Below are 22,596 nucleotides of genomic sequence, written 5' to 3'. Positions count from 1 at the left end.
TGGGCTCACGTTACTGCCTTCCTCTAGCTGGGTACCATCATCGGAGCCTTCAAAACGCTGGGCATCCTCCTGGGGCATGTACCGAACACTGTGGTCAAACAGTTCGGGGGACTCCTCAGGAAAACATGGTGGGGCTAGGGAAGGAGTGACTGATGCCATTGAGCGGAGGGAAGAGGCCACGTTGGCAGCTGCTTTGCCGGACAAAGTACCCTGAGCCTGGGTAAGCCTGGGTGAGAGAGGATGAGGAGGATGAGGACGGCTTGGTCATCCACTCTACCAAGTCTTTCGCATGTTGCGGCTCAACCTGGCCAGCTGCCGAAAAAAAGGACAAGCGTGTCCCACGGCCACGTGCTGATGAGGATGCACCGTCTCCACGACCAGCACTGTTGCCTCTAGACACAGAGCCTGCTTGCCCTCTTTTATTGGCTTGTGACTGTCTGCCTCTCCTTGTTGGCCTTCCAGACATACTAATGGCCTGCAGTGAGATATAGCTGCACAAAGCTGGGATGTATATATATACTGATACTGCAGCTAGCAGAATCAACTGCCTGCCTGTAGTATTATTAGTATGAGAACACCAGCAATTGTCTTCAGGTAGCTTTAGGTGCACACTGTGCAGAGGACACAGTACACTAACTGTAAATGCTGTAGCTGCCTGCCTGTGGTATTAATAGGACCAGAACAACAGCAATTGTCTTCAGGTAGCTTTAGGTGCACACTGTGCAGAGGATGCAGTACACTAACTGTAAATACTGTAGCTGCCTGCTTGTGGTATTAATAGGATCAGAAGAACACCACCAATTTTCTACAGGTAGCCTTAGGTGCACACTGTGCAGAGGACACAGTACACTAACTGTTAATACTGTAGCTGCCTGCCTGTGGTATTAATAGGATCAGAACAACAGCAATTGTCTTCAGGTAGCTTTAGGTGCACACTGTGCAGATGACGCAGTACACTAACTGTAAGTACTGCAGCTGCCTGCTTGTGGTATTAATAGGATCAGAAGAACACCATCAATTTTCTTCAGGTAGCTTTGGTTGCACACTGTGCAGAGTACACAGTATACTAACTGTAAATACTGCAGCTGCCTGCCTGTGGTACTAATAGGATCAGAAGAACACCACCAATTTTCTTCAGGTAGCTTTAGGTGCACACTGAGCAGAGGATGCACTACACTAACAGTAAATACTGCAGCTGCCTGCGGTACTAATAGGATCAGAAGAACACCACCAATTTTCTTCAGGTAGCTTTAGGTGCACACTGTGCAGAGGACGCACTACACTAACTGTAAATACTGTAGCTAATAGGACTAATAGGATCAGGAGAACACCAGCAATTTTCTTCAGGTAGCTGTAAATACTGTAAAAACACCTGCCTGTCAGTAGGAAGAGAATAACAGGAACTAAACTGAATGCAGTGTGTATATATATATATATATATATATATATATATATATATATATATATATACACACACAACACCTAGGATGCATATATATATACACAATACACTGTTAGTGCAGCTAACTGACTCGCCTGCCTACTCTATCTAACTTAAATCAAATGACACTGTCTCTCTGTCTATCTCTCCGCTGCCGCCACAACACACTACACAAGGCCACCATGCAGGCGGCCTTATATAGTGTGGGGCATGTACTAAACCCCCTGAGCCATAATTGGCCAAAGCCACCCTGGCTTTGGCCAATTACGGCTCTCTGTACAGACAGCGCTGTGATTGGCCAAGCATGCGGGTCATAGTGCATGCTTGGCCAAATATCAGCCAGCAATGCACTGCGATGCTGCAGTGAATTATGGGCCGTGACGCGCCACTCGAATTTGGCGCGAACGGCCCATAACATTTGAAATTCGACGAACGGTCGAACATGCGATGTTCGAGTCGGACTCGAAGCTCATCCCTACTGCTCAGTTCCAGATGAATATTGTTTTTTTTAACAGCTTCCATCACACACTTGGTCATGTGCATCATACTCTCTGCTGTGTGTGTCACCCGCACATGAATGGGCCTCGATACTCACCATGGATATGAGAAACAGATCGGATGAGGAAATTTGCTGCAAATATTCCGAGTTCCTGTGGCGAAGTCTTTCTATGTAAACCAAAGCCAGCATCATGGAGCAGGGGGAGATACAAGCTTCCCTACAAACACAGAGAGAACCAGCTATCAGGAACATGGTCAATCATGTCTGTCAGTCTAATGCCAGGATTAAAAGGGACCTCTCTCCAGATATTCATTTCCAAAAAAACATTCTTCCCATATAATTACATAAAGGGCTTAATTTTATGCATGTTATTTACCTGTAAGAGCCTTCCTGTGTGCAGACATCCAAAAGCCCCAAGACTGTTGTTGGGTGCCATCATCAGTCGGCAATCCCAGCAGACTCAGATGTCACTTTAGTGGTATTCACCTAATATCACACCTCTCTGTATGGCACCGCATGTCACTGCACAGTGACATGAATGAAGTGTCACTTTGTGCACGTCACATAAAGTTCACACACACAAATAAATAAAAAGGGACCTGTGTGATGCGATAAAACGTTCATCACACCTCCCCTGCCACACATCTCTGCAGTCCATAGTTGATTGCTGCTGGCACACAAAATGATCCATGTGCTTTAGTGTGTTGGCAAGTGTGAACAGGCCCTTAAAGTGCACTTTAAAGTGCACATAGGATGCATTAACACAGAGAGTTCAGGGGTCAGGATTAAGTAACACACAGAGTTCAGGGGTCAGCATTAAGTAATACACAGAATCCAGGGGTCAGGATTAAGTAACGCACAGAGTTCAGGAGTCAGGATTAAGTAACACAGAGTTCAGGGGTCAGCATTAAGTAACACACAGAATCCAGGGGTCAGGATTAAGTAACACACAGAGTTCAGGAGTCAGGATTAAGTAACACAGAGTTCAGGGGTCAGGATTAAGTAACACACAGAGTTCAAGGGTCAGGATTAGGTAACACAGAGAGTTCAGGGGTCAGAATTTAGTAACACACAGAGTTCAGAGGTCAGGATTAAGTAACACACAGTTCAGGGGTCAGGATTAAGTAACACACAGAGTGCAGGGGTCAGTATTAAGTAACACAGAGTTCAGGGGTCAATTTTAAGTAACACACAGAGTTCAGGGGTCAGGATTAAGTAACACAGAGTTGCAGGAACTTTTGTTTCTTGGAGAGTTTAAATACTAATGACTTTAACTTAAAATTTGCATACACTTTCAGTCCTCAGGAAATTGCATTTCTTGATTTACTGATTTGTATTGATGAGAATGGTTACATTGTAACCGATTTGTATCATAAAGCGAGTTCTGGTAACACCATTCTACACGCCTCGTGTTCACATCCTGCCCCATTAATTAGAAGCATACCTTATGCACAAATCTGCGTCTCCTAGGAATTGTTCCCCGGAGGAGGATTTTTTTCATCAATCTGGTCTTTTATGATTGAGATTATTGGATATAGGCTGCTCAAAAACCCTGTTAAGGAAAGCCTTCAATAAAGCTAGGGCTAGACCCCTAAAACTGAAATGAATACAGTCAAGTTCATTACTCACTTTTCTGCCCATGAACAATCTTTACGTTCATCCATCCCAAACAACTGGCACCGATTGGCCGAGGACCATCTAAATATGTAAGCTCCACCCCAGAGTTAGTGTTTAGACGGGCGGTCTCTTTGCAAGACACCCTCACCAACAGCTATTATCAAATCAATTCAGAGACTCTACCTCGCCCCTCCAGGGGAACCTATCGCTGTGGCAGATGTAACCGTTGCCCTTGGATCACCGAGGGTACTGCACTTACAGTGTATTGTGTATATATATGCATCCTAGGTGTTGTGTGTGTATATATATATATATATATATATATATATATATACTGAATTCAGTTTAGCTAGATCCGTTCCTGTTATCCTCTTCCTACTGACAGGCAGGCAGGTGTTTTTACAGTATTTACAGCTACCTGAAGAAAATTGCTGGTGTTCTTCTCATCCCATTAGTACCACAGGCAGGCAGCTACAGTATTTACAGTTAGTGTACTGTGTCCTCTGCACAGTGTGCACCTAAAGCTACCTGAAGACAATTGCTGTTGTTCTGATCCTATTAATACCACAGGCAGGCAGATACAGTATTTACAGTTAGTGTACTGTGTCCTCTGCACAGTGTGTACCTAAAGCTACCTGAAGAAAATTGGTGGTGTTCTTCTGATCCTATTAGTACCACAGGCAGGCAGCTGCAGTATTTACAGTTAGTGTACTGTGTCCTCTGCACAGTGTGCACCTAAAGCTACCTGAAGAAAATTGGTGGTGTTCTTCTGATCCTATTAGTACCACAGGCAGGCAGCTGCAGTATTTACAGTTAGTGTACTGTGTCCTCTGCACAGTGTGCACCTAAAGCTACCTGAAGACAATTGCTGTTGTTCTGATCCTATTAATACCACAGGCAGGCAGCTACAGTATTTACAGTTAGTGTACTGTGTCCTCTGCACTGTGTGCACCTAAAGCTACCTGAAGACAATTGCTGGTGTTCTCATACTAATAATACTACAGGCAGGCAGTTTATTCTGCTAGCTGCAGTATCAGTATATATACACATCCCAGCTTTGTGCAGCTACATCTCACTGCAGGCCATTAGTATGTCTGGAAGGCCAAGGAGAGGCAGACAGTCACAAGCCAATAAAAGAGGGCAAGCAGACTCTGTGTCTAGAGGCAACAGTGCTGGTCTTAGAAAAAGTGCATCCTCATCAGCATGTGGCTGTGGGACACGCTTGTCCTTTTTTTCAGCAGCTGGCCGCGTTGAGCCGCAACATGCGGAAGACTTGGTAGAGTGGATGACCAAGCCGTCCTTATCCTCCTCATCCTCTCTCACTAATGCTCAGGGTACTTTGTCCGGCAAAGCAGCTGCCAATGCAGCCTCTTCCCTCGGCTCAATGGCATCGGTCACTCCTTCCCTAGCCCCACCATGTCCTCCTGAGGAGTCCCCCGAACTGTTTGACCACAGTGTTGGGTACATGCTCCAGGAGGATGCCCATCGTTTTGAAGGCTCCGATGATGGTACCCAGCTAGAGGAAGGCAGTAACGTGAGCCCAGAGAGAGGGGGTGCCCAAGAAGTACAGCAATCTGGCAGTCATGTTCCTCCAGCTGCAGCATACTGCCAGCTTTGCTCCAGTGATGAGGAGGGAGGGGATGATGAGGTCACTTACTCCATGTGGGTGCCTGATAGGAGAGAGGAGGAGGAGGCACATCTCCAATGAGGCAGTATGCCCTCCAGGGGCCAGCTTAAGGGCAGTACACTGACTGCATCACACCGCAGAGCTCCGCATGGCCAGGGCGCTGCTGTCTCTGCACGTTATTCCAAAAGTTCTTTAGTGTGGGCCTTTTTTGAGACGAGTGCATCAGATCCCACCGCTGCTATTTGCAACATATGTCTCAAGCGTATCTCGCGTGGCCAAAACATCACCCACTTGGGCACCACATGCTTGACCAGACATATGTCGACCTGCCATGCAGGTCGTTGGCAAGCGTACCTAAAAGACCCACACCAAAGAACAAAGCAGATCTCTCCTTGCTCCTCATCAGCTGGGATCTTCAACCCCACTATACATTCAGTCCTCTCTGAAACCTGCACTGAGAGGAATGAAGGTGTAGAATTAGTTGTGTCACAGCCAAGTACTTGCGGGCAATCTGCTATCGGTACACCGACGTCAGATTGTACCAGGCAAATTTCCCTGCCCCAGCTGCTGCACCGCCGAAAGAAGTTAGCTCCCAGCCATCGACATGCCCAGCGGTTGAATGCTAGCTTGGCTAAATTGCTAGCACTTCAACTGCTGCCTTTTCAGTTGGTAGACTCTTCCCCCTTCCGTGAGTTTGTAGAATGTGCGGTTCCTCAGTGGCAGGTTACCAAATGCCACTTTTTCTCATGGAAGGCGATTCCAGCTCTCTACCGGCATGTGGAAGGCAATGTCTTTGCCTCTCTGGACAGGGCGGTCAGCGATAAGGTACATATTACCGCTGACTCATGGTCCAGCAGGCATGGACAGGGACGTTACCTATCTTTCACCGTGCACTGGGTGACTCTTCTGGCAACTGGGAAGGATGCAGGACAGGGTGCAGTAGTGTTGGAGGTTGTTCCACCACCACGCCTCCAAAATTCTACTAGTTGTGATTCTGCCACACCTCTCTCCTCCACCCCCTCCTCTTCTTCTTCCTCCATGGCCTCTTCCTGTGCTGATTTGTCCTCGCAACCAGCGGTGCTCCGTAGGTGTTCAAGGGGCTATGCAAGCACACAGGCAAAAAGATGCCATGTGGTGCTTGAGCTGGTGTGCTTGGGAGACAGGAGCCACACTGGGGCAGAGATTCTGTCAGCTCTGCAGGGGCAGGTTCAGAGGTGGTTGACACCATGCCAGCTTTAGGCAAGTATGGTGGTTTGTGACAATAGCACCAACCTCCTCTCCGCCCTCCGACAGGGACAACTGACCCATGTGCCCTGTTTGGCTCACGTCCTTAACTTCGTGATGCAGCGGTTCTTGGGCAGGTACCCGGGCTTACAGGATGTCTTGAGGCAGGCCAGGAAAGTCTGTGTGCATTTCCGCAGGTCATATAATGCCAGTGCTCGGCTGGCTGACCTCCAAAAGGAATTTAACCTGCCCAAGAACCGCTTAATCTGTGACATGCCCACCAGGTGGAACTCAACATTGGCCATGCTGCAGCGGCTGCACATGCAGCAGAGGGCCATCAATGAGTACCTATGCCTATAACTATGGCACCAGGACAGGGTCAGGGGAGCTTGATTTTTTTCCCCACGCCAGTGGGCTATGATCAGGGATGCATGCACTGTCCTGTCACCATTTGAGGAGGCCACAAGGATGGTGAGCAGTGACAGTGCATGCATTAGTGACACTGTCCCTCTTGTCCACCTGTTGGAGCACACGCTGCGTGGAATAATGGACAGGGCACTTGAGGCAGAACAGAGGGAGGAAGAAGTGGACTTCCTTACCTCTCAAGGTCAAGGCCCCCTTTATACAGACAGTGTTCCTGCATGCCCGCCGATCACACAGGAAGTGGTGGAGGAGGATTGTATCAGCATGGAGGTGGAGCCTGGCACTCAGCATCAGCAGCAGTCTTCAAGGGATCATTTACAGTCTGAAGAAACCCATGGACTTGTACGTGGCTGGGAGGAGGTGGCTGCAGATCATGTCGTTCTTAGTGACCCAGAGGACTCTGGACTGAATGCCTCAGCAAACTACGCTGCATGGCCTCCCTGATCCTGCAAAGCCTGCGGAAGGATCTTCGTATTCGTGGTATCAAGGGGAGGGATGATTACTGGCTGGCAACCCTCCTTGATCCATGTTACAAGGGTAAGGTTGCAGACCTTATCTTGCCGTTGCAGAGGGAGCAGAGGATGAAACATCTTTGGGAGGCCTTGCAGAAAGGTTTGTGCAATGCGTTTCCAGAGCCAGGGAGGTTACAATTTCCTGGTCCTCCTAAAAAAACGTGTTGCTGAGGCTTCAGTCAGTCACAGAAGGAGCGGTGGAGAAGGTGGCCGTCTGACCGATGCGTTCAGACAATTTTTTTAGTCCGCAGCCCCAAGGTCTGATCGGTTCCAGCAACCATCGCCAGCGTCTGATTCACATGGTGCAGGATTACCTAGGGGCAAGATCAGACTTGGACACCTTTCCCACAGAAAATCCTCTGGGTTACTGGATCTTGAGGATGGATCACTGGCCAGAGCTTGCACAGTATGCAATTGAGCTACTGGCCTGTCCTGCATCCAGCGTTTTTTCAGAACGCACATTCAGTGCTGCTGGAGGCTTTGTAACCAATCACAGGGTGCGCCTGTCCACCGAATCGGTCGATCGGCTGACCTTCATAAAAATGAATCAGTCTTGGATCACAAGCTACTAATCACCTGATGCTGATGTAACCAATTTGATTTTTTTTTTAATGTGAGATCCCTTTAAGACTGCCTATGCTGATGTTAAGTGACTATCCTGTTATGCTGAGTCACAATCCTCTTCCTCCTCAATTTTCATGCTGGTAGCTTGTAAGAACATTTTTGGTTCTGGGCACCGCCACCAGTGGCCAAGGCCCAATTATTCAGCCCCTGTTTAACAGGGGTGTGTAATTACAATTTTTGATGCGATACTTTGCAGCAGGGCTCATTCTGCGCTCCAACTATAGTATCTGGGAGGAGTTGCAGAGTTGTAGCACCAGCACCAGCGCCCAAGGCCCAATTTTTCAGCCCCTGTTTAACAGGGGTGTATAATTACAATTTTTGATGCAATACTTTGCAGCAGGGCTCATTCCTGCGCTCCAACTATAGCATCTATGAGGTTTTGCAGTGCTGTGTCAGCAGTGGCTAAGGCCCAATTTTTCTGCCCCTGTTTAACAGGGGCATGTAATTACAATTTTTGATGCAATACTTTGCAGCAGGGCTCATTCCTGCGCTCCAACTAGAGTATCTGTGAGGGGTTGCAGTGTTGTAGCACCAGTGCCTAAGGCCCAATTTTTCTACCCCTGTTCAACAGGTGCATGAAATTACAATTCTTGATCTAATATTTCACAGCAGGGCCCATTCCTGCGCTCATTAAGAGTAACTGTGAGGGCTTACAGTGTTGTGGCAACACCACCACCACCACCACCACCACCACCACCAAAGGCCCAATTTTTCTGCCCCTGTTCAACAGGTGCATGTAATTACAGTTCTTGATCTAATATTTCACAGCACAGCCCGTTCCTGCGCCCGCCAGGAGTAACTGTGAGGGCTTACAGTGTTGTGGCAACACCAACACCTAAGGCCCCAATTTCTGCAGAGTATATAGGGCAGGCCCTTACTTTCAAACATCCAACTTACAAACGACTCCTACTTGCAAACGGATGGAGACAACAGGAAGTGAGATGAAATCTACCCCTAGGAAGGGAAGTTCTCTCCTGTGTTGCCCTGTACACACGGTCGGATTTTCCGACGGAAAATGTGTGATAGGACCTTGTTGTCGGAAATTCCGACCGTGTGTAGGCTCCATCACACATTTTCCGTCGGATTTTCCGACACACAGTTTGAGTTTTGAGTTTGAGAGCAGGATATAAAATTTTCCGATCGTGTGTACACAAATCTGACGGACAAAGTGCCATGCATGCTCAGAATAAATAAAGAGATGAAAGCTATTGGCCACTGCCCCATTTATAGTCCCGACTTACGTGTTTTACGTCACCACGTTTAGAACGATCGGATTTTCCGACAACTTTGTGTGACCGTGTGTATGCAAGACAAGTTTGAGCCAACATCCGTCGGAAAAAATCCAAGGATTTTGTTGTCGGAATGTCCGAACAAAGTCCGACCGTGTGTACGGGGCATAAGAGTTAATATGGGAAAAACATAGGAAAAGAGTGAATACCACGTTAAGCCTGAAAAACAAATAAAGCAGCAACTAATAAGTGGAATACATACACCTATAGAAAACAAAAAGGAAAAATAGCTGCGCTTAAAGTTATACAGGTTAAAGTGATAAACCAATGTGAATCAAATGAGTAAACCGAAAGAGTGAAATTCTAGATAATACCGGTAATAAATAATTATGAATACCAGTAAAAATAATGAAAATACAGTTGCAAACACAATATTATAAAGGTTGTGACAATACAGTATAATCTGGTGACAATACAGTACATTCTTCCACCACCATTGAGTGCTGATCACCGTAAGAAATACGCGCTTACCAGAGGCAAGCAAAGAAACAGCTTGCGGCTATAACCCAGCCAAGGCTTTTATGTGGGGATCATGGATGGATCACTCAAACTTCCACCGGACCTCCGTATAGCTGCCACCCGCTAAGATGTATGGAAGTGGGTACCAAGTATTGCCCGGGAAAACAAAAACGAAGCTCCCATAGTGTATTACCGTAGTTAAATTTATTGTAAAAAGGTAAAAGTTGCACTTACAGATAAAAGTAGATATAAAACCGCGTAAAGCCAGCTGGCTTGCGAGCGCCCGTCCGCTCAGAAGGTCTACTGCGATGACGTCAGCACGTCCTGTCTGCCCTAAGGGAGTGCGCAAATTTGGGGTTCCTAGCACCAAGTGGCCCCAAAGTCGGGTCGCAAAATGTTATTCTCTGCTGCAGTTTACCATCATATTTCTGTGTTTTCTGGCCCAAAAAATAGGTTTCCTTTAAAAACACTTATAAACGCAAGCGCGGTACCGGCGTTTAGCCGCGTTTGGCGTCTGAAATGTGGAAAACTTTTGCGTCTGGAAATTTTTTTGCTTCTGGAAAAACGAGGTTAAACACAACTGCCTAAAAACGGCAAAAAACAAGACTGTGTACATAGACACATAGGATAACACTGAATGAGTTCAGGGGCAGTTGAAAAAAGTGTCCAGCTGCCTCTGAACGCGCGTTTAACAGCATCTCGTGTACATGAGGCCTTAAAATGAAAAACGTCTGTAAACAAAACGCTGCTAAACGCGAGTTACCGCGTTTAGCAGCGTTTACAGGCTGTTACAGGCATTTGGCGTTTCAAATGCCTCTGCACATCCGTCCTGAACCCATTTTTTGTGTTCCAAAAAATGCTTCTAAACTCAACTGCCTATAAACGACTATAAACGATCCTATGTACATGGACAGATAAGATAACATAGAGGAGAGTTCAGGGGCAGCTGAAAAAAATGCCCAACTGCTCCTAGACCTCCGTTTACCAACAGCAGTGTACATGAAGCCTTACTGAAGAGCAGAATAAACAGGCCAACAAAGCTAAACAATGAGCCCTGAATATTCTCAATGTTGTTCTGAAGAAGAAGGCCAGCCTGCTTGTGGATGATCCAGAGGAGTTTAGAGATCAGAAGGAGTTAAAATCCTCCACATTAATCAGCACAGATCTGGTAAAGGAACTGATCAGTCATCTGCAAAAAGTGGCGTTTAAAAGAGGAAAAGCACCAGAAGGCACAAATGCTTATGTGTATCCAACGAGAGAGACAGGAGTCATGTATCTGTGTCCACCATTTTGGAAGCAGCAAGAGACTTGGTCACAACCAATGACCCTTATCCATGAAGTCTCACACCTTCTGGGCTATGGACACATCATTGAGGAGAACAAAGAAAAAGTGAAAGCATCTCAACAATACAAGTTGTGTCCTGTTTCCATTTGGATCATTCAAATGGCATTTAAAGTTTTCACAGAAAGCAATGCAAAAGTGAAAGGTGGTTGTATCATTTTACACATAATCATTAACACTATGAAAGTGGAATTTCCAATGGATGAGTCTTTATCACGTGCAGTATATAAAGGAGCTGAAACTGAAAGGAGAGATTAGAGTGAGCAGAGGACAACCCAGAACAATGCTGGACTGCTTACTTTCAAATAATTTAGCTTTTCTTACTGAAGAGGAGAATAAACAGGCCAACGAAGCTAAACAAGGAGCCCTTAATATCCTCAATGACGCTCTGAAGAAGGCCAGCTTGCTGGGGGATGATCCAGAAGAGTTTAGAGATCAGAAGGAGTTAAATTCCTCCACATTAATCAGCACAGATCTGGTAAAGGAACTGATCAGTCATCTGCAAAAAGTGGTGTTTAAAAAAGGAAAAGCACTAGAAGGTACAAATGCTTATGTTTATCCAAAGACAGAGACAGGAGTCATCTACCTGTGTCCACCATTTTGGAAGCAGCAAGAGACTTTTTCACAATCGATGACCCTTATCCATGAAGTCTCACACCTTCTAGGCTATGGACACACCACTGAGGAGAATGAGGAAAAAGTGAAAACATCTCAACAATACAAGCTGTGTCCTGTTTCCGTTTGGGACATTCAAATGACATTTGCAGTTTCCATGAAGCACATGGGGACCTACACAAATGGCACCTATTCCTGCTGTAGGGAGACATCCCAGGACACTGTGTGCGAGAAATATACAATGAGGTACCTGAGGTATGTATTAAATATTAAAAAGAACGTATCAGCACAAAGTGGTCATGTGGATACGGATATAGTTACAAGTGCCACGTCTTATCCAAGTAGATTGGAGGAAGTGGGAAAAAATTTTTTTGTGGGCGCAAGACTTTAAAGGCACAGTAATTACTAATTATATTCTTAAAATTCCAGTTTATTTAGAAAATATTAAAAGGTAATATAAAACAGAAAGGCAAAGTGAAATTCAATTCAGCGTTAGACAGTTTTACAAATTATGCACTCCATACATAGCTATATGGTTAAATTAGTAGTTAAAGCAGTGTTCGAAGTCAAAAGATCTTGATCAATATAGTTACGTTGCGTTGAACCAGAAGCTATGCAGTGGTGATAATCAGATACTGTATGGGCTCGACATGTTACGCGCCTCATGCGCTTCTTCAGGAGCACAAGAATTGAATACCTGGTAGGTTATAGCTATGTAAATGGGAATAACCTTGTTAGCAAGTATCAATAGCTTGCAATAGATACCAATTTTAACTTGCTGGACGAAAGTCTAGTGTTAGAGGTACGTGATGGTTTACATCAAAATTCATATAAGATTAGATGTATAAGAGGTTAGTGGTCCCAATCTCTAGGTATACTGCGGCTGGGTAATCATCGAGCCACACAGCCGTCTCGTGGAGAGCGGCTGGTAGTGTGGATTGTTCTCACGAGACGGCTGTGTGGCTCGATGAGGGCAACAACCTTCCCCCCTCCATCTATCTTTTTCAGCTGATTACCCAGCCACAGTATACCTAGAGATTGGGACCACTAACCTCTTATACATCTAATCTTATATGAATTTTGATGTAAACCATCACGTACCTCTAACACTAGACTTTCGTCCAGCAAGTTAAAATTGGTATCTATTGCAAGCTATTGATACTTGCTAACAAGGTTATTCCCATTTACATAGCTATAACCTACCAGGTATTCAATTCTTGTGCTCCTGAAGAAGCGCATGAGGCGCGTAACATGTCGAGCCCATACAGTATCTGATTATCACCACTGCATAGCTTCTGGTTCAACGCAACGTAACTATATTGATCAAGATCTTTTGACTTCGAACACTGCTTTAACTACTAATTTAACCATATAGCTATGTATGGAGTGCATAATTTGTAAAACTGTCTAACGCTGAATTGAATTTCACTTTGCCTTTCTGTTTTATATTACCTTTTAATATTTTCTAAATAAACTGGAATTTTAAGAATATAATTAGTAATTACTGTGCCTTTAAAGTCTTGCGCCCACAAAAAAAAAAAAAAAAAAAATTTTCCCACTACCTGAGGTATGTGTCTAATTAAACAAATTATACTGTATGATTTAAAGTGATACTAAAGCATAGTTTTTTTTTTTAAATAACATATTATACTTACCTACTCTGTGCAATGGTTTTGCGCAGAGCAACCCCGATCCTGTTCTTCTCGGGTCCCCCACCGACGCTCCTTCCTCCTCCTTCTTCAGCAGTGCCCCCAGAGAAAGCCACGTGCCCCACTGCGCACTCGCTCCTGAACCGCTGATTTATGTGTCCATAAGACACATAGCTCGGCGGGTCAGCCCCACCCCCTACTCTCTCCCCATTGGCTCACTGGCTGTGATTTACAGCAATGGGAGCCAATGACCTCCCGCTGCAGTCTCAGCCAATGAGGAGGAAGAGTCCCCATACAGCCGAGGCTATCGTGAATATAGCTGGATCAGTGGGGGCTCAGGTAAGGATTGGGGGGGGGTTGGAGGGGCGCTCCTCACAGAAGGTTTTTTTACCTTCGTGCATAGAATGCACGAAGGTAAAAAAACCTTCAGCCTCCACATGCACTGTAAGCCTTTTGCGATCAGTGATCATTGAAGCTTTGATACCTAGTCTATAATTTTGGCTATTTTATCAGTTTGAAAGCAATGTAAAAGAACTAAAAACTGGCACGTGCACATTCCTAGTTCTCTAACTTATAATGGCATAGGACATTGATTAAGGCCCGTTCTGGGTGGAAACGCGTTATCGCTGGGATCCACTATGTTTTGTTAACAAGAAAAGCTCTTGTTGAATTCTGAAGACAAATGCCACTGCTACAGTGCCTTACAAAAGTATTCATCCCCCTTGGGTTTTTAACCTATTTTGTTACATTACAGCCTTTAGTTCAATGTTTTTTTAATCTGAATTATATGTGATGGATCAGAACACAATAGTCTAAGTTGGTGAAGTAAAATTAGAAAAATATATACATAAAACTATTTTTCAGAAATAAAAAACTGATAATTGGCATGTGCGTATGTATTCACCCCCTTTGTTATGAAGCCCATAAAAAGCTCTGTTGCAACCAATTACCTTCAGAAGTCACATAATTAGTGAAATGATGTCCACCTGTGTGCAATCTAAGTGTCACATGATCTGTCATTACATATACACACCTTTTTTGAAAGGCCCCAGAGCCTGCAACACCTAAGCAAGAGGCACCACTAACCAAACACTGCCATGAAGACCAAGGAACTCTCCAAACAAGTAAGGGACAATGTTGTTGAGAAGTACAAGTCAAGGTTAGGTTATAAAAAAAAATCCAAATCTTTGATGATCCCTAGGAGCACCATCAAATCTATCATAACCAAATGGAAAGAACATGGCACAACAGCAAACCTGCCAAGAGACGGCCGCACACCAAAACTCATGGACCGGGCAAGGAGGGCATTAATCAGAGAGGGAGCACAGAGACCTAAGGTAACCCTGGAGGAGCTGCAGAGTTCCACAGCAGAGACTGGAGTATCTGTACATAGGACGACAATAAGCCGTGCACTTCATAGAGTTGGGCTTTATGGCAGAGTGGCCAGAAGAAAGCCATTACTTTCAGCAAAAAACAAAATGGCACGTTTTGAGTTTGCAAAAAGGCATGTGGGAGAGTCACAAAATGTATGGAGGAAGGTGCTCTGGTCTGATGAGACTAAAATTGAACTTTTTGGCCATCAAAGAAAACGCTATGTCTGGCGCAAACCCAACACATCACATCACCCAAAGAACACCATCCCCACAGTGAAACATGTTGGTGGCAGCATCATGTTGTGGGGATGTTTTTCAGCAGTCGGGACTGGGAAACTGGTACGAGTTGAGGGAAATATGGATGGTGCTAAATACAGGGATATTCTTGATAAAAACCCTGTACCACTCTGTGTGTGATTTTAGGCTAGGACGGAGCTTCACCTTCCAGCAGGACAATGACCCCAAACACACTGCTAAAGCAACACTTGAGTGGTTTAAGGGGAAACATGTAAATGTGTTGGAATGGTCTAGTCAAAGCCCAGACCTCAATCCAATATACAGTGGGGCAAAAAAGTATTTAGTCAGCCACCAATTGTGCAAGTTCTCCCACTTAAAAAGATGAGAGATGCCTATAATTGTCAACATAGGTACTGTGTACCACAACTATGAGAGACAAAATGTGGAAACAAATCCAGACAATCACATTGTCTGATTTTTCAAAGAATTTATTTGCAAATTATGGTGGAAAATAAGTACGGTATTTGGTCACCTACAAACAAGCAAGATTTCTGGCTCTCACAGACTTCTTTAAGAGGCTCCTCTGTCCTCCACTCATTACCTGTATTCATGGCACCTGTTTGAACTTGTTATCAGTATAAAAGACACCTGTCCACAACCTCAAACAGTCACACTCCAAACTCCACTATGGTGAAGACCAAAGAGCTGTTGAAGGACACCAGAAACAAAATTGTAGATCTGGACCAGGCTGGGCAGACTGAATCTGCAATAGGCAAGCAGCTTGGTGTGAAGAAATCAATTGTGGGAGCAATAATTAGAAAATGGAAGACATACAAGACCACTGATAATCTCCCTCGATCTGGGGCTCCATGCAAGATCTCACCCTGTGGGGTCAAAATGATCACAAGATCAGAGAGCAAAAATCCCAGAACCACACGGGGGGACCTAGTGAATGACCTGCAGAGAGCTGGGGCCAACGTAACAAAGTCTACCATCAGTAACACACTACGCTGCCAGGGACTCCTGCAGTGGATCCTGCAGTGCCAGTTGTGTCCCCCTGCTTAAGCCAGTACAAGTCCGGGCCCGTCTGAGGTTTGCTAGAGAGCATTTGGATGATCCAGAAGAGGATTGGGAGAATGGCATATGGTCAGATGAAACCAAAGTAGAACTGTTTGGTAGAAACACAACTCGTCGTGTTTGGAGGAGAGAGAATGCTGAGTTGCAACCAAAGAACACCATACCTACTGTGAAGCATGGGGGTGGCAATATCATGCTTTGGGGCTATTTCTCTGCAAAGGGAACAGGACGACTGATCCGTGTACATGAAAGAATGAATGGGGCCATGTATCGTGAGATTTTGAGTCCAAACCTCCTCCCATCAGCAAGGACATTGAAGATGAAACGTGGCTGGGTCTTTCAGCATGACAATGATCCCAAACACACCGCCCGGGCAACGAAGGAGTGGCTTCGTAAGAAGCATTTCAAGGTCCTGGAGTGGCCTAGCCAGTCTCCAGATCTCAACCCCATAGAAAACCTTTGGAGGGAGTTGAAAGTCCGTGTTGCCCAGCGACAGCCCCAAAACATCACTGCTCTAGAGGAGATCTGCATGGAGGAATGGGCCAACATACCAGCAACAGTGTGCTGCACTGTGTGTGTGACTTACAGAAAAACGTTTGACCTCTGTCATTGCCAACAAAGGATATATAACAAAGTATTGAGATGAACTTTTGATATTGACCAAATACTTATTTTCCACCATAATTTGCAAATAAATTCTTTCAAAAATCAGACAATGTGATTGTCTGGATTTGTTTCCACATTTTGTCTCTCATAGTTGAGGTATACCTATGATGACAATTACAGGCCTCTCTCATCTTTTTAAGTGGGAGAACATGAACAATTGGTGGCTGACGAAATACTTTTTTGCCCCACTGTAAAATCTGTGGTCAGACTTAAAGATTGCTGTTCACAAACACCACCATCCAACTTGAAGGAGCTGGAGCAGTTTTGCAAGTAGGAATGGGCAAAAATCCCAGTGGTAAGATGTGGCAAGCTCATAGAGACTTATCCAAAGCGACTTGGAGCTGTGATAGCCGCAAAAGGTGCCTCTACAAAGTATTGACTTTAGGGGGGTGAATAGTTATGCACATTGACTTTTTCTGTTATTTTGTCCTATTTGTTGTTTGTTTCACAATAAAAAAACATCTTCAAAGTTGTGGACATGTTCTGTAAATTAAATGATGTAAATCCTCAAACAATCCATGTTAATTCCAGGTTGTGAGGCAACAAAACACAAAAAACGCCAAGGGGGTGAATACTTTTGCAAGGCACTGTATATCACATTTCAAATTTTTGGAATAAAATCTTTATATTATGCAACAATTTATTGTAGGGAGCATGACAGGCTTTCTAGTTATAAAGTCCAGCACCATCCACATGCATAACTTATGCAGCGTACACACGGTCGGACTTTTTGACTGGACTTGTCCGACGGACCAAATCCGGCGGACAATCCGATTGTGTGTGGGCTTCACCGGTCCTTCAGCGGACTTTTCCAGTTGCAAATCTGACGGACTTTAGATTTGGAACATGCTTCTTTACGTCGTAACACCGCCGGACCCAGAAATCCGCTCGTCTGTATGCTACTCTGTATGCTACTCCAAACCGATGCTAGGGCAGCTATTGGCTACTGGCTATCAACTTCCTTGTTTTAGTCCGGTGTACGTCATCACTTACGAATCCGTCAGACTTTGGTGTGATCGTGTGTAGGCAAGTCCGTTCGTTAAAAAGTCCGTCGTAAGTTAGTCAGTCAAAAGTGCGTCGAAAGTCCGCTGGAAAGTCTGTCGGACAAGTCTGGTCGAAAAGTCCGCCCATGTGTACGCGGCCTTAGTGTTGCCTCTACAAGAAGAGAGAGATAAAGTATGTCCCTCCTCTGAGCTATTCAGCTGTGTGTGTAATCTGCTCTCTCCTTTCCTTAAAAAGGTCATAACCCTAGAAAAAAAAATGCTGTAAAATACCTGGCTGATCCTGCCTGTTCCTGTGTCCCCTATGTGACCTGACCACGGTAATCATGGCTGCTGATCCATGATACCATGGTCAGTTTACGTGCCTCCATCATCCCGTTATGTTAGAGTCTCTCCTCTCTCCCCCTCCCTCCCTGCCTGTCAGTTCTTAGTGTGTGAAGATCTCCAAACTCACTCCTCCCCTCCGGCCGCTATTTTGTGTGGCAGTATGGTCGTCATATGATGATCGTCATATGATGGTCTTGGGCGGGAAGTGGTTAATGTGGTTGTAAAGTCAGTAAAATTACTGCAAGCTCCTCTGTTATAACAAGGTATAATACACAATACACGTCTCAATGTTTTTTTAAATGTTGTTGCTAGCTTGTTTCAGAGCACTGCAGTCCAATGATCTCCCGCCGCTCTCCTCCTCCAATCTAAGGACTATAGTGGGAGGGGCTGAGCAGACAGCACAGCGGTCATGTGACCTCCTGGCTGACGTCAGAGGGGAAACTCAGCCCTTCCTGGAGTAGTCGTTGGATCGTGGGAGGAGCGCAACGGGAGGTGACGTGACGGCACAGTGGCACTCTGAAATAAGGTAGCTATTTAATCACTTCAGACCCGGAAGGATTTTCCTCCTTAATGACCAGGCCATTTTTTGCGATACAGCACTGCGTCGCTTTAACTAACAATTGCGCGGTCGTGCAACGTTGTACCCAAACAAAATTTATGTCCTTTTTTCCCACAAATAGAGCTTTCTTTTGGTGGTATTTGATCACCTCTGCGGTTTTTATTTTTTGTGCTATAAACAAAAAAATACGGACAATTTTTTAAAAAAAGTAATATTTTTTACTTTTTGCTATAATAAATATACCCCCCCAAAAAATGTAAAAAACAAATTTCTTCATCAGTTTAGGCCGATATGTATTCGTCTACATATTTTTGGTAAAAGAAATCGCAATAAGCGTATATTGATTGGTTTGCGCAAAAGTTATAGCGTCTACAAAATAGGGGATAGATTTATAGCATTTTTATTATTATTTTTTTACTAGTAATGGCGGTGATCTGCAATTTTTAGCGGGGCTGTGACATTGTGGCTGACAGATCGAACACTTTTGACACTTTTTTGGGACCACTGACATTTATACAGCGATCAGTGCTATAAATAGCCACTGATTACTGCGTAAATGTCACTGGCAGGGAAAGGGTTAACACTAGGGGCGATCAAGGGGTTCCCTAGGTGTGTTCTAACTGTGAGGGGATAGGACTGACTAGAGGAGGAGCCATATCGTTGTTCCTACTTAGTCAGAACAGATGATCTGTTTCTCCTCCCCTGTCAGAACCGAGATTTGCTTGTTTACACACACAAATCCTGGTTCTGGCTCTCGTGCCCGCGACTGCGGGTGACCGGCTGCAATCGTGCCTGACGGCCACACACATCGGCTCCGGGGATACACTGCGGGCACATATGTGTGTGCCTGCTATAGCGCTTTGAAGAGCCGACTGACCATGAAGGCGATTTGCGCAGCGGTGCCAACCTGCTGCAGTATAACTGCGGCGGCTGGTCGGAAAGTAGTTAGAAAAACATTGACACTGTGTATTATACTTTGTTATAACAGAGGGGCTGGCAGTAATTGCATCCACTGACTTTACAACCACATTAACCACTTCCCGCCCAAGACCGTCATGTAACGTCCTGGACTTTGAGTGGAGATATCTGAATGATGGGTGCAGCTGCAGACATCATTCAGATATCTTCTTTTTCTGCCGGCGATTCCCTACACCGTAAGAACAATCATAGTGGCTGTTCAGCCACTTGTACTGTATTTGGCTCCATCCATTTTCCCATCAACTCTGACCAGCTTCCCTGTCCCTGCTGAAGAAAATCATCCCCACAACATGATGCTCCTACCACCATGTTTCACGGTGGGGATGGTGTGTTCAGGGTGATGTGCAGTGTTAGTTTTCCACCACACATAATGTTTTTCTTTTAGGTCAAAAAGTTTAATTTTGGTCTCATCTGACCAGACCACCTTCTTCCACATGTTTGCTGTGTCCCCCACATGGCTTCTCACAAACTGCAAACTGGACTTCTTATGGATTTCTTTCAACAATGGCTTTCTTCTTGCCACTCTTCCATAAAGGCCAGATTTGTGGAGAGCACGACTAATAGTTGTCCTGTGGACAGATTCTCCCACCTGGGCTGTGGATCTCTGCAGCTCCTCCAGAGTTACCATGGGCCTCTTGGCTACTTCTCTGATTAATGCTCTCCTTGCCCGGATTTTGAGTCTAGCTGCTATTTATTGTATGAATCAGAGTGGGGGGGGGGTGCAAGAAAATGTTTGCCCAGGGTCCAATCAATATTAAAGCGGAGGTTCACACAAAAATTGAACCTCCGCTTTTCGGGACCCTCCCCCTCTCTGGTGTCACATTTAGCACCTTTCAGGGGGGAGGGGGGTGCAGATAACTGTCTAAGACAGGTATTTGCATCCACTTCCGGGCATATTTGTAGCTACTGACTTTTAAAAAAAAAATTTTGCGGGACTTCCGCTTTAAAGAAGGTCCTGCTAGGCAGATCTGTGTACAGTATTTAACTCCAGTACCAGTGAATCCAGTGCTGCCACCTTAAAGGGAGATTGTTCTGTCAGATCTGCAGACATCTCAAGTCTCCCGGAAGGTGCGGGAGACTCCTGCATTTCTGCGGCGGCTCCCGCACACCCGCAAGTGCTCCCGGACGATCTCCGGGAATGATCGGTGCGGCGGGGATCAGCTGTGATCACAATTTCCTTTGTATAGATTTTTAGCTGACTGCCGCTTCTCCTTCTCTCCCTCCCACGGCTGTCAGCTAAAACACTATACAGGGAGATCGGTGATCACAGCTTTCCCTCCAGCCGCACCGATCATCCCCAGCTGCTCTGTGTACTCCTCTCCCGGCCCCCTCCGTGTCCTTCTAAGCCCCCCGTTCTCTTCTGCCCCCCCCCGCAGCCGGCTCCCCTCCTCTCCCGCCAGCTGCAGGGGGGGGGGGGGGGCTAGTAATAGGACACAGTGAGCGAGATTGCTCCTGTGTCCTGTGATTGCTGAGCAGAGTAAATTGTGTGTACTCTGCTCAGTTTATGAATGAATAGGAGCCTCTGTCTCCTTTTCATTCATCTTCAGTGCTGAGAAAGGGACTGGGGAATGTGTCCTCAGTCCCTTTGTCTGCCCCAAAGGGGAGATGCCAGGGGTCTGTTTAGACCCCTGACATCTCACCAAAGCCCTCCAAAAAATATTGTAAAAAAGTTCTAAAAAATGAAAAAGTGTAACAAAATAAAATAAACTACTGACCCCACTCTCCCCTACCCTACCAACACTCTCCACTGCCCCAACCCCCTCCCCCCAAAAAGCATTGTGAAAAAATAATAAAAACAAGTGAAATCGTAAAAAAATCAATTATTAAAAATAAAAAAAACTACTGACACCTTACACTGCCACCCACACCCTTCCCCAGAAGCACTGCGAAAAAATATTGAGAAAGTGATTTAAAAAATATTTTGTCGCGGGGGGGCTGAACGTTTTGCGGGCGCGAAGCGCCACCTCCCTGAAATTAGTTTTTGCAGGTTGGGATGTCTGGATCTGACCCCGCCATGCCCCTCTGTGCCCCCCTGTGCCCTGCAGGGATCCAGGAGCCTCTGTCACAAGCGGTGAGAGCAGGCGGTGGTGGCTGATGGCTACCGTGAGGGCCACATTAGAAGGCCTGGCAGGCTGGATTCGGTGTTTGCCACATGTGGTCTAGGTTCCTAAAGCAACAGGAAAATAAAAGGAAAAGGTAATAAATATAGCTAATATGTTTTTAAAGTACAGATTCCTTTACAGTATGAATGTTTATTTTACATTTTATTTGTATTGTTAACATTTTTTTCCAATGTTTATCCACAGAAAGTCATCTCTCCTGTAAAACTGTGTGACCAATCACAGTTCAGCCAGGGGGAAGTTTTGCACTGGACACATCAGGGATCACATTTCCATCAGTTGGAGGATTAATATGTTGGAGGTGAAGTACAAGAAGTGGCGAAGGTGGAGAGACGAATATTCATTCTTCATTAAAGAATATATAAACCCAACATTTCATATTCCTGATATGTGGCTGCTGCACCATGCACTTGTATGAGAAAGTCTCCTGTTCTCTTTGCATTGCTTCCTTTTTGTGAAATCCCTGGTGTTCCTACCAGTCCCTCTGCTTTCTATTAAAAACTGACCACACTAGGCATGAGAGTACAGTGTGGTCAGTTCTCTAGCTGTGCTGGGAACTCAGCCTGCTAATGTCATCCCAGTCTTAGTCCATAGGGTTCAATGTTGAGTTGGCCCACCCTTTGCAGCTATAACAGTTTCAACTCTTCTGGGAAGACTGTCCACAAGGTTTAGGAGTGTGTCTATGGGAATGTTTGACCATTCTTCCAGAAGTGCATTTGTGAGGTCAGGCACTGATCTTGGACGAGAAGGCCTGGCTCGCAGTCTCCACTCTCATTCATGGTGGAGGGGGGATTATGATGTGGGGTTGTTTTTCAGGGGTTGGGATTGGTCCCTTAGTTCCGGTGAAGGGAACTCTTAAGGCGTCAGCATACCAAGACATTTTGGACAATTTCATGCTCCCAACTTTGTAGGAACAGTTTGGGGATGGCTCCTTCCT

General features: G+C 45.4%; 1 protein-coding gene across 1 annotated transcript; it reads left to right on the top strand.

Annotated features, from left to right (window-relative positions):
• Positions 1-11,313: 11,313 nt before the first annotated feature.
• LOC141147815 (uncharacterized) lies at positions 11,314-22,304 on the top strand. Its single transcript, XM_073634988.1, has 2 exons — positions 11,314-11,927; positions 21,846-22,304. The coding sequence occupies exons 1-2, from the start codon at positions 11,341-11,343 to the stop codon at positions 21,862-21,864; spliced, it is 606 nt and encodes a 201-aa protein (XP_073491089.1). The 5' UTR covers positions 11,314-11,340; the 3' UTR covers positions 21,865-22,304.
• The last annotated feature ends 292 nt before the right edge of the window (positions 22,305-22,596 follow it).

Source organism: Aquarana catesbeiana, linkage group LG06, assembly GCF_042186555.1.
Source record: "Aquarana catesbeiana isolate 2022-GZ linkage group LG06, ASM4218655v1, whole genome shotgun sequence".
Lineage (NCBI taxonomy): Eukaryota > Metazoa > Chordata > Amphibia > Anura > Ranidae > Aquarana > Aquarana catesbeiana.
This window is presented reverse-complemented; position numbering and strand designations above follow the sequence as displayed.

Bases quoted from the DNA above. Each gene is read 5' to 3' on its own strand.
- LOC141147815 (XM_073634988.1), top strand. From the start codon at position 11,341: ATGCTGGACTGCTTACTTTCAAATAATTTAGCTTTTCTTACTGAAGAG.